At 46.8% G+C, this 13,143-nt stretch overlaps 1 protein-coding gene across 3 annotated transcripts in view; it reads right to left on the bottom strand.

Moving 5' to 3' along the window:
* FSTL4 (follistatin like 4) overlaps nt 1–13,143 on the bottom strand; it is a 672,404-nt gene that overhangs the window by 396,052 nt on the left and 263,209 nt on the right. For all 3 annotated transcript variants that reach the window (XM_046000921.1, XM_046000919.1, XM_046000920.1), the window contains one exon: nt 9,265–9,400. In XM_046000921.1, coding sequence (XP_045856877.1) covers nt 9,265–9,390 — 126 coding nt within the window. In that variant the 5' untranslated portion in view covers nt 9,391–9,400. The remainder of the gene's footprint in view (nt 1–9,264; nt 9,401–13,143) is intronic.

The following is a 13,143-nucleotide window of genomic DNA, read 5'->3' as shown; positions in this document are numbered from 1 at the left end:
TCCTTCTCTTTGTAGGGACATGTGGCAGCAACCCTCCCTGGAGCCACAGGCGATTTCTGCTAACCCTGAAAATTCCAAGCACAAACAGAACATCCCGCATTCGTTGGAGTTTATATTTCATTCTCTGGGCTCCCATGTGGGGCGAGGTTGTGCTGCGCCTACCACACTGATGCTGGCTTCTTGGCAGAAGGGACAGCCTGGGCCTGGCAGATGCCGGCAAACACTGCAGGAAAGGGACCTCGAGCCAGTCATTTCACCCCCTCCCACACTGGGCACCCACAGGACTCTCTAAAGCTTCTATTGATTCAATGAGGATATTGGAAATTGGACAAGAGTCTATTCTAAATGGAAACTGAAGAGTCAGGTCTTTGCTGGGGCTTCTTCTGTAGGGAGTCTAGAAAGTCAAGTCAACTTGTCCAAATCCCTATATGATGCCAAAATGTGTAAGAGATCATGGACCCATTCACTCCCTTAAAACATCTGAGCCTGCTACTGTGCTCCAGGCTGCCCTGGCCACTGGGGGTCCCGGGGATCAAGACCCAAGGGGACTTATCATCTACCAGAAAGAACCCGCTGAGGGTCTGAGTGGTAGGTACTACAGTGGAGAGCAACATGCAGTCCACAGAGAGGAGGAGGTGTACAACCCTCCTGATGGGTACTTAGTGGGACAAAAACCACCACTCTAACTGCCAAGTTCAATGCCACATAATACATGTACCCCCTCAGTCATGACAACTCTGAAACTAGCCCTATTATCACCTATATTTTCCTCACTGCTAACCTGAAGGTCCGGGAGACTAAGTGACTTTCCTCAGCTACAGAGCTGGGAAAAAGCAGAGTGGAGCCACTGGGCCCTCTGACATGAGGGACCCCTGAGGCAAAGGTAGGAACAGAGATACTTCAGGAGCAGAGCACCCAGGTGCCAGCTGGAGCAAGTGATTCAGCCTCAGCAGGAAAACACCAACTGTTGGGTTTTGGAACATTAACTATGCTAGAGGAGAAAGGGAAAAGGTAGAGCATACCCTCCCTGGGCAGGGAGGATGGCAGCCATTTCTCCTCAGAGCCCAGATTGCTGCCTGCTGCAGGAGCTCGCCCCACAGGCAGCCAAGCTACCAGGAGCTCAGAGGAGGACTCAGCCTGAGCAGGGAGAGAGGTATGGTCAGAGAAGCAAGCCATGCTTCAGAGGCCTCGGCCTCTTAAGTTGGCAGTGGGTCTGCTGCTGGGCCAGACTGCCAATACTCTCACGGATGAGTAGGTGGCCAGCAGAAGTGGTTTCTGAAGCCATCACAGACTCCATGAGAGGCTCACGGTGATCAGTGGTGTCCTCTGGAAAAGACTTCTGTGAGAAATAGGGCCAACTGCTGCCCTCCTCAACTCTGAAAAATACACACATGCACACACACACACTTTCTCTCTGAGCCTAGACCCAGAATAACTAAAAAATTAAACTGTACAGCATTTTAACAAAAGTTACAGAGACAACATTTGTTTTCCAGCTAAAACCTCCAGAAAGATTTCAATGTGAACTCAACACCTTCTTGGAACAGCAAAGAGAGGGGAAAACCAAGGACTAGGTCTCCAAATGAACCATTAAACAATTACATAGGAACCTTCTTGGAATATCCTACAGATGGAGGGAAGACAATGATCTCTCAGGAGGTTCCCTGCTGGCCAACACCAGCCTCCCACCAGCATCAGCTTGTCCTCATCCCTCCCTATGTGCAGTTGAGGTGAAGTGTACTCTTTGACTGAGGGAATAACTGAACCCCACAGGCCACTCATTGTCCATTCTCCAGTCCACCTCTAGTAAGAGTGAAACAAAACTGCCTCTTATTAGAAGACGCCATCAACCAAATAGCAGTGGTGTGCCATTTTTCAAGAACTGAAGGAACTTAAAGAACCAGGAACAAGGAATCTGTACCCCGCTTTTCCTTTACAACCCAGACATACCTGTCACTTCAACAGAGAGAAGTATGTGGATGGGACACTGAACACCCACGTGCAGGCAGACTCCCCCACCTACATGGAAGGCACAAGGGCCTCTTTGCGGGAGGAGCACCCATCTTCCCTAGCTTGGAGCTATGTCTTTCCAGCCACAGTCCCTGAGTAGGGAGCCTGAGGCAGGGCTCATTCCCAGGACTCTGGGATCATGACCTGAGCCTAAGGCAGACGCTTAAGGGCTGAGCCACCCAGGTGCCCCAGCAAAGCCTTCTTTGAACTAAGGTCTGCACAGAGGATGGGAGAGCAATGGTGATCAAATAGACCCCAAAGGGTCCCCCCCACTCCCAGTCAAGTGACAGAGAACTCCTCCCTACTATCTCTTCCCAAAGGAGAACACACAAGGTGACTTGAGGCACACAACGATGGGCCAAACCTTCTGATTTCACATGTGCTGGAGGGCCTTAGAAGAACCAAGAAATAACATTTAAAATGTTCACCACGTGGTGTGAAAGGGCATACTCAGCAGCCATAGAATTAAGCTGGGGAGAGAACCTGAAGGCAATCTGAGGTGGCATCCTGGCTACCCTCTCACCTTCCATAGGAGTAAACAGAGGTCAGAGAAGAGCAGGGAGTGTCTCAGGTCCCTGGAGCTTGTTTGTGCCAGGCTGGACCTGGAATGCAGAACCCACACGAGATCCTGTGTTCTCATCCAAAAGTAAGCCGCCTTGGGCAGCCTGCACTTCTGAGTGAGAAGAGTTCTACAGGGCCCATGGGGCTCTGCTTCGGTCTCCCCAGTAGAGCATCTTCCAAGTCTTGGGAGTGGGTCAAAGGACTAATGGGCTTTACTCTGCAGAGGCATGACCCATGAAACAGGTGGGTTACTAGCATTTAGGACATGCCAGATATCACTCCCTTCTCAAGCGCCAGAGCTGGGCACTTCTACTCACTTACTGACCAGATGTACGTACTTCAGAGCTCTCTGCCTCCACCTTCCCCTTCCATCACCACCGGCTCCCTCTTTTGTCTGACCTCACTATGACAGATCCTTCCCTCAGGAGCTCCTTTCTCCATAACATGACAGTATGACACCATCCCTGGGAGGGGAGGAGGAAGCCCCAGATAAATCACAAGCTGCCCCTTCCCCACAGGCACCCACGAGAATTCCCTTCCCCTCTCCACCCTGCAAGGGTCCATTCACAGCTGGGTCCAGCATCACCACTCCCTACTAAGCCCAGAAGTGCTGTCAGGGAAGCAGACTTTGAAATTAAACTAAAGTGAAGTTAATTTTATTTTCTGAATTTCATGATAGTCTTTGCCCCAGCCAAGCACAGCATGGAGCTAGGAACTGCTGGTCTCCAGGGTTGGAGACCAAGACCAAGTATTAAATAAGAATACCCAGGTTTTCTTTTTAAAAAACCTCTTCTTGGGACCAGGTTCAGGAGGAAAGAGATGGGTTTCTCTTGGCCCATGTCTCTGGACTCAAGGGAAGCCCTAAGGCCAAAAAGCAAGTATATGAGAAGCAAGGCCATATGGACAGGTGGCTTCTCGGCCAGAGGGGAAGACTTCCTCCTCCCCACACCAGTGTACCTGAGTCACTGCCGTCAGCTTGGGTGCTACCTGCTTGGAGTACAGGGCCCATCTTATCCTATCCCCTCCGTTCCTGGGACCAGGGCCCTCCTTCTTCCCAGGGGCTGCAGACAAGACAAGGCCCAGGAGACTCACAGTAGCAACCACAGTGGGTGGAAGCAGAAGGACAACAGCCCTGGCTTGGCAGGACAGAAGAGCAGAGCCCACTCACACAGAGCCTGTTAGAGTCCATCTGACACCATCATGACATTTACTTCTCTCTAAATGGTAAACAAGAGAGATAACCCACAAGTCATACAGAATAAATCAAGCAGATGATTGGGGCCTGGCAGATTTGATGCTGCCAACTCTCCGAAAAATGGAAATCAGAGCCCCATTTACAACGCATGGCCTGATGTCCTGATTACAAGGGTGGAAAGTTTCCTACAGAAGCATAGATTATTTTAATAGCAGAGCATTTAAAAAAAAAAGTAGATGAGTAAGTGCTAAATTAAGAGGAAGAAGAATAATGGCTTTCTGTGAACTCATAAATGTTCATTTTCCTGGGTCACAGAACTTTTCAGAGCCAATTAAAACTCTATTAACTACGATCTCAAACTACGCCAGCGGCCCGCAGCGTACTAACCAGTACACGGTGAGCAGCTTGCCGGGAGAAGTGAGAGAGGAGAAACCTCCGACACGAAGACAAAGATAGCAACTTCCCTTGTCTGAGGGTAAACACAAAAACAAGACCCTCAAACACGACAACAACCCAGCAGGTGCATCCCCAGAAAAGTCTGGCTGGGCTCTGGGGACAGGAACTGGGCAGGACACCAGTATGAGTGACAGAGAGACAGTGATGGGTGGGAGCACGAGAGTGTGGGCTGACCCTCAGGATTTAAATCGCCTGCACCCAAACAGTGAGGAACCCTACACACAGAAAGCCAAGCTTGCCTGTCCACCTGCTTGCTTCAAAATAGGTGAAAAAGACTCTGAAAGCCAGGCTACTTCCCTTTCTGCTTCCCTCGCCCACCTGCCCGCAAGCCCGCCCAGTGTGAAGCTATCTCCCAGCAGGATAGCACCCTGTACGTTCAGCTCCTTTTGCTGACTACAGGCAGCCTTGTCATTGACAAAAGCTAAAAAACAAAAACAAAACAAAACAAAAAAACAAACAAAAAAGCTGGGTTTCATCACCAAATGGAATCTCCTTCTGGGATGTATGCAGGCAGGGTAGAGGGGGCTCCTCTATGGCCTTTGTGTCAGTGTCCCCTGGGACCAGAAGTATCAGCATCACCTGGAGCTCATGAGAAAGGCAGACTCTCAGGACCATCCCCTCCAGCTCTACTGCATCGGCATTTTAACAGGACCCCCCCACCCCACTCTTTGCAAGCACACTGAAGTTCAAGAGAGGCTGGTGTAGGGCACAGCCGGCACTAACTCCAGAGGTAAGAACTGGCTCCTCCAATGCCCTTAAGAACTTGCAGTCCTCGCCACCATCTTTCACCAAGAATACTATGGATTTACTCGCACATCAGCAGATGAGAGGTTTTGTTCTCCCAACCTGAGTTGAGAAACTAAAAATCTACACCTCTGATGGAGAATTGTCAGTAGGCAGCCATGTCCGAATATTCCAGAATCAGAGAAGAAGCCTTCCTCCCCTCCCTCCCCATGCCAGGTCTACAGATGTACAGAGGTCCTGGATCCTCCAAGAGGGGTGTAGCCGCAGTCCCATGCCCCGGGGAAAGCCCACTCAGGCCCTTTGCTGGGACAGCTCACCTAGAAGCTCACTGTGGCAAGCCAGTTAAATGTCGGAGTTGGTACCACTGAGTGTCTAGGAATGGGGACTCCAAAGAAAACATCCATAAGACATGCACATATGTCTACAGATGAGGTTCAGAAAATACCAGCCTGGACCCCAACTGTTTGCAGGGAGAAGGGATGTGGTGTTCCCACACTCAGACCGAGGGGCAAGAGGAAGTAGAGGTGAGTAATGGATGCCCCAAAGCCCACAAGAAGATCAGCTACTCTCTCCATCACCAGTCAGAAGAGTGGAGCATGGGTTGGGGGAAGGGAAGAGACCATAACTAGAGAGAGCGTTGTCTTAAAATCAATCAACTACGTAACAGTAACAACACTAACTCCAGAAAAGAACTATTTTTAAAAAATTAGTGCCCCGTTTAGCAGCCTCCCTCTTCCTCAATGCCCAACAAATGTAAAAGGAAGCTGGAGCACTCCAGGTCTCTGCCTTAGGAGACACCCCTACCCAGGGACAGGGTACCCCTGGGTGCAGTCAGTGGCACAGGACCAACATGTGCAGAAGGGCAAAGGGTCAGTATGTGCTTTCTTAGGCTGACTCCTGGGATTAGGGAGGTGGGTGACCACCCTGATTACTGAGACCACCAGATACATTTATTCCTTGAAAACTACCCTCTCAGAGCTTGCACACATTGAAAACACTGAGGGTCTGACCTCACAGCCCTTCCCTGGTCTGTTAGCACTGAGGCATATTTAGTACGGAGTAGTAACTGTGGGTCAGAGCAATGTGGAGAAGGTACAGCAGAATATATGAAGGACACATAAGGCTGTTAATGGTCACCATCCAATCCGAGATCCCAGTGAACCGTGGGAACACAGCAGTGAGAGCTGAAAGGCAGGGGGAAACCTCCCACAAATGTCTGCCCCTCAGAAGAAGGTGAGTCCCTGGGGCTGACCTCTCTCACTTTCCTATTCTCCCCAAATATAAAATTCTACCAATACTGATTTTAGTACTGCAGAGAATAGGGGAAAGGGGGAAATTTTAATTATTTTAGAATTTTGTTGAGTTGTATCTCTCAGAATTGTTTCCTCTGAATTCAGAATTTCATTAGTATTCTAGGCCACAGTCTGCCACTCAGTTCTTATTAAAGAGGCACTCCACCCAGCTCCACTTCGTTTCATCTACATTTGTAAAACGATAAACTCCTTGAAGCTATTTCAACTGCAGTCTTTTTACATAAAACAGTAATTTAACAAAACTTACATACGCTATCATTGCTTTACAAATGAGTGAATGCACACATGCTCTGGTCATTTCATCCTTATTTACCCTTAGGATGCTCAAGTAATTGGTGTAATAACTTTAAAGGGAAGTCAAATCTTATTAATGCTTTCCAAGTACTTTAAAAATCTGAAGTCAATGAATGTTTTTGTAAAGTAGTATTAGCAGGAAGAAAAACATACACAGAAACATTTTACCATTTAGGTCCTGATTAATTTATGGAGTCTCAGGAAGCTCAGTTGACTATGATTGTTCCAGAAAGTAAGACTGTCTGAGGAAACGGCTAGAGGAGTTTAGTATAGTCTGGACAGTCAGTTATGGATATAATAATAGCTACAGTTCAAAGGAGAAATACCTGGACGTTGATGAGCAACAAGCCTGGCCAGTAAGCTGCCTACAGCTTGGCTGAGGGACCATTCATGTCCCCCCAGGACATACACCTGCCGCACAGGTCAGGCTGCCACACACAGAAATTACTGTCTACACTAAAGTTTGACAACACGAGAGTGACTTCACAACTAATACTAAATGTTGAATACCAATCAGTTCAAAAACACAATGAGTCGCTACTGTGCTCTGAAAATTATTAGACATTGTAAGGAAGAGAAACATACATATAACATAAAAATATGGGTTTAAAGAAAAAAAGGACTAGTTCAGAACACGACATCAAATTTGACCAAAATGTGCTCAAAGAAGGTTCCAGAGAAAAGATGAGAACCAGAGATAAGCATCGGAGGAGAGGAGTCAGTATGTGGGATGAAGGGACAGAATCCAACACGTGATGCTAGTGAGGAATGGCATGGAGAGGCCATGCGCGGAGCATGGTCAGAATCAGCACACATCAGTTCCATATCCGTGTCCTGCTCTATCAGAACTTTGCTGGGGCTGTCCTATATCCTAGGCCCATCCATATGGCCATTTTCTCATTTCATCATTGATAAAAACAGACTCCACGAGTACAAGTTATTACACTTTGCAAAAATGCAATGCACAGCCACGAACCCTGGATTGATAGGGCAGCTGTTCCTGTGTTTGGAGTCTGTACGGGCATCATTTCCTTCTCCTGAAACAGCACAAGGCCTGGAAATGGGAGAGGGCTTCATCTCCTGGGCTCTATCCTGATGAGGCAAGAAAAACAACACCCCAAAACTAACCAACAGAAAGCCTTCCTGCCTCGGAATGAGCACTATCTGCTCTTTCTTGGTGTTAGGCTGTTAACAGCCAAGATAAAGATGCCCTAGGTTGATATTAACTTACCTTCACTTTACCTCCAGCTAAATCCTACCTTAATTGGTTTGACTCCTTTAATTGAAATAGGCAATTTAAAAGAGTGGGCCAATGAGCCCCAATAGTAAGAAGACTAAAAAAGCTTATCTGTGTGTTTGCTTGTTTGCTTTGCTATTAAATATTCAACAATATATTTGTAGGATCCTTTTCCCTCTGTATGGATATGAGTGTAATGATTAAGCCATCCCATATGGGAAATGCTGTGCTGGCTAGCGAGTCAGCCTCCAGGCTCTTTCAAAGGATCATTAAGTCGTGTCCTTCACGGACTGTGATGGGAGAGAGAGTGACGCTCTTCAATCACCTGCTCACCACAAAAGGAAGCCACGTGAACCTCAGCAGCAAACGTGGGCATTCAAAGACTTCTGAAGCTCCCCGGAGATTAAGGTCTGTAGGTCTGGGATTGCATTACGATTAAGTAATAATGAGAAAGACATCATGTCTTTTGATCAAATAATGCATTAATCCTACCATCCAGACACTGTGTGTTATTATTCACTCTCTGGTGATGTTGACTTTGGGAGGTAATTTTTCTCTCTCATTCCACAGGACGGGAAACAAGCACAGAGACATGAGGCAGGCATGCACCAGGAAGGCAATGGGAGCTGAAATGGCCTGAGAAGCTCTGGGGCAAGAATTTGCATTTACAATGTCATAAAGAAAATCCCAGGTAGCTTTGATGAAAAAGGGTGTAGTCATTTCTTAGGGTCTGGCACACACAAAGCAATTTCTGCAGAGAATCTGCTCCCCCCACAAGCCCCAAATTCCTCAGGCCTCCTACCTGAGCAGGGCTAGGGTGCAGCTTATGAATCCTCTCCGGCCCTTAAGACCAAGTTCGCTGAGCAATTAGCAGTGTATTGAGACTCTCTAGGGAGGCATTTGAGAATAAGTTTTTCAAGCACTTTAGAAGCATTTATATATACCTAACATGCCATTAATCATTCTTATCTGTTCATTAAGACAGGTTCCCTTAGGACCCCTATTTGCCAGTGCTTTCTCAGCCTGGTGTTTTTTATCTGTGTACGTGAAAAGGAGTCTCTCTCTTTTAAAACACATTTTGTAATTAAAAGACTTCATTAATTCACATGGGTGTGCTCTACCATTGAGTCTGCATTTTCAGAGTTTTATTAAATATACAAAAAGGCCATTCTCTTGAGGGTCTTTGCAGAAGACAAACCATACAACTGAAGCCTGGTTTTGGAATACGTTTTCAGCATTGCAGAGATTTTAGACTATTACTCACAGCATGACATAAAACCTCCTGTCCAGACCAATGCATGCTGTGTCCTTCTGTCCCCTACCAAAAAGGGGGAACAATTTTAACTCATACTGCAATCTAACTGATATAAACCAAAGGTAGAGAAGAAATCAGATACACTGACTTGGAAAAGCAGCAAGTTTCAAGAATCCTAGCAGGTGTTATGTGACCATACCTCTGTCTGTGGGTCACCCACACCCATGTTCAGTCCTCTGCTGGGTCCTGGGTCCATCCATCCCAGCGTAGCTGGCAGGGAGGCCCCAAGCAGCACAAGATGCAGCCATAAGCGTCCCGGTTTCATTTCGTGGAGTCTGTTGAGAAAATGACAGATGTTCAGATTTAAATATTGCAAAACATTAGCACGTCACAGGGTGGGTAGATAGAGCTTGTACTCCAGAATCAGAGACACCAGAGCTTAAATCCTACCACCAGCCCTTCTACCCTACTTTGGAGAAGTTCTAGTACTTCTGAGCCTTAGTTTATTCACCTCTAAAAAGGGTTCCATAATATGTGTTTCATAGGATTGTGGTGAGGATCAAAGAAGTCAATGTCAGACACAGAGTTAACAACTCTGTACATGCAATGGTGTGGAAAGCCACCCAACACGGCAGCTACCACTCCATATACAAGAACCAATGAGGGGGGAGCTGCTGTGTCACTTCTGCTCCATAACCACACAGCCATGCTGCAGTCCCTTCAGAAAGCACTGGGGCTGGGCACACAATTAGTAATCAGTGAAGACTGATGAGGAATTATGTTAAATGTAAGGCATCCTGTTTGTGGCTGACATCTCAGTTTAAAAGACAGCAAGCTTCAGAAGGGTATAAAGCTCAAAATCTTCAAGACTGTTCCTTCCTGTAGAGGAATTCAAGCACCCAATGGATAATGGAATTTCAATAAACTTTAAGGTGGTTCCTGAGGCTCATGGGGTAAGAGGTCTGAAGTCCTAGAAAAAATGGGCGGGGCGCCTGGGTGGCTCAGTGGGTTAAGCCTCTGCCTTCAGCTCAGGTCATGATCTCAGGGTCCTGGGATCGAGCCCCGTATCGGGCTCTCTGCTTGGCAGGGAGCCTGCTTCCTCCCCTCTCTGGCTGCTGCTCTGCCTACTTGTAATCTCTCACTCTCTCTCTCTCAATCTGTAAAAAAGAAAAAAAAAAAATTAAAAAAAAAAAAAAGAAAAAATGGGCAATTCAAAGTAACCAAAGAATTATACAGATGAAAAAACTAAGGATCAGTCACAACAGATATTCAACTCCCTATCACGTGCTGAGGTGCTAATGGGACAAGGACACAGGCTAGTCAACATGTCCAATCAGCCCTACCTTTTTTTTTTTTTTTTAAGGTTTCCACTGTAACATTCCAACCTTGATTTCAGCACCTCTGTCCGAGAAACGCAGCCAGGAAGATAGAACTCATCGTGCAGTATTTACAACTCGTCCTCAAGGAAACCAGAGGGCTTATTGATTTCTGTGAGCACTACACAATTTAGTGCTTAATTGCATGTGGTGCACACGGCATCCTGATTGTGGTGGGGGAGATAGAAACACAGAGCGCTTTGGAGGCCAGCACCCTATGTGATCTGGCCTTGAACTGGTCCAGGGCAGGTGTCCCAGACAGAAATGCTGAGCAGCTTGGCAGACATTACAGGCTGGTGGAGGAGTCCATGCGCTCTCACTCCCATGGTGAGAGCTGTGGGGGATGCCTATTTTGAACAAGAAGGGTTGGAGGTATCCCACCATCACTAGCACTGATCCCAGGACCACCAAACAAATCCACTCCTACCACATTCCCAGCTTCCTTTGGCTGCCTTTCCAGATATGCTTTATATCCCTCACTTGAGACAGAAAATGCCCACATGAAGGAGAAATCGGGCTAAAAATTATGGCATCTAACACCGACCTCTGAAAAGGCAAGGTTGTAAGTCATGACGGTCTTTTAAGAAAACGTGTCTCTTGTCATACAAACAGTCCACAGGCTTCCATTCCTCTATCTGTCTCTTCATCTTTGACATCTGTTGGCAAAGCTGGAGTGACTGAGACAGTAGTCTCAGTGAGCAATAAACATAGTGTGAAGGTCACGGTCTTGTCACCGTCAGCACCTGCTCCGCACTCTGAGGAAGGCAGAGCTAAGGGCAACGATGCCTCATGCAATGCTACCTGGGACAGAAGTAGAACATTCCCAGCCATCCCTGAGCTACGCTCCTGATCCAGGGCTCTGGCAACAGTGTGTGAGTTCTTCACACAGACTGCGGAGTGTGGACAAAAATCAAATTCAGAACTAAAAGAAAGTAAAAACTGCAACCAGTTCTTCTGAAATTAAATAGGGTAACTCCCTACTCTCCATAAATTATTGTCTTCTGAAAGCAGAGCCATGTGCCTGGAACTGCAGAAAGCATTTACTAGATTTTTGGAATTTTTTTTTTAACATACCAATACTGAGGGGCACCTAGGTATCTTGCTTTCAGCTCAGGTCATGACCTTGGGGTTGTGAGATCAAGCCCTGTATCAGGTTCCATGCTCAGCCTGGAGTCTCCTGAAGATTCTCTCTCCCTCTGCCCCTCCCGCTCATGCACATATGCTCTCTCTAAAATAAATAAATCTTTTCAAAAAACACCAGTACTTAAGCTAGAACTAGAAAGACAGTACTTCCTACTTTATCTTTGAGAATTATTCCCTACTTATCCACTATGAAACAGCACTCACGGGGCAAGCACATGTACAAAAGGTCTTCTTTTCTCCCCTGTCATGTTTTCAAGCCTGAATAAACCAAAAACAGCGAAATAATCAAAACTGACTCAATATACAAATGTCAATTTCTGGAGTTATGAAATATTCAAGCCACGAAACCAACTATTTAGTTTTCAATTTGCCTAGTAATCCAAGACCAATTATGTTTGATGTTTTATTATTAATGGATAGCATCAAAATAAAATCCATTCACCTCAATTGTTATTTTGGCAAGCTGCAAAACTATTTTAGAAGGTATACCCAGATCTGTGGTATTAAACCAGTTGTTTCGAGTTGTTGCTTCAGGGAGCCTGGGCTCCAGGCCTATGGCACCTGGACTCATGTCTGGTTTTATCTGGTTTACACTGAGGTTACCCGAAGATTTAAAGACAAGGAAACACAAGAGCCAGGCCAATGACTGAAATATTCCCAGCTTCTTTGTAACATTTCGCTCAGCTTGGCCACCACCAGATGGGACTCCATTTGCACGGTGGATGCCTGTCCGATATCATTTTATACTCACTGTGATTGACAACTCATTTTATCTACGGGAGCAATAGCCTGAAAATTTACAACTCAAGTTTTATGATGGCTCAGTTCATAAAAAAAGAATTAATATTGGGTCGAAACCAATTTTGATGATGTTATGTAATAGCCAAATAGAAGCTATCTCTTTGGTTAGCACTTATGTAACAATAACGTGTGTCAGGCGCTGTTTTAAACTCTTAGCAGGTATTAACTCACTCGCCTCGCTTCTACTCCATGCGGAGGGCATTAAGAATCCCCTCGTCAGATGACACAGCAGACAGGCCACAGAGAGGCTAAGCACCCTGCCAAAGCCATGTGGCAAATAAATGGCAGAGCTGGGACGCCAAGCCATGCAGGTAGATTGGGCGAGACGTCTGTGCTCTTCACAGCCTCCCTCTGCTGCCTCTCAATACTTTGCAGTATTTTGTTTCAGCCAAGAGTTGTTCTTAGCAAGATGGGGAAAACCTAGGTCAAGCAAGATAGGAAATCCTGAGTCTCTCCTTTCCTCCGACAGCTGCCAAGAGCCACACTCCTCCAGAGGAGCCGAGCGTGAGGAAAGAACCACATGGCTCCTCTCTGCATCCTTCCCCAGAATGGGGCCACCTGGCACATGGTCCTCAGCTCTCAGAACTGCTGTCTTTATCAGCCAGGAAGAAATGTAGTGGGGGGGGGGGGCGGGGGGGGGGGGGGAGAAATCATGAGGAGATGCACAGAATGCCGGGCAGCAAGGATGCCTCTCAACTGACGGGGAGTGCCAACATGAGGAAGACAGTCACTCCGGGGGAAGGAGATCTGTTGACTCA

The sequence above is a fragment of the Meles meles genome, chromosome 3 (genome assembly GCF_922984935.1).
Source record: "Meles meles chromosome 3, mMelMel3.1 paternal haplotype, whole genome shotgun sequence".
Taxonomy (NCBI): domain Eukaryota; kingdom Metazoa; phylum Chordata; class Mammalia; order Carnivora; family Mustelidae; genus Meles; species Meles meles.
The sequence above is the reverse complement of the archived record's forward strand: the minus strand, read 5'-3'. Positions and strand labels throughout refer to the sequence as shown.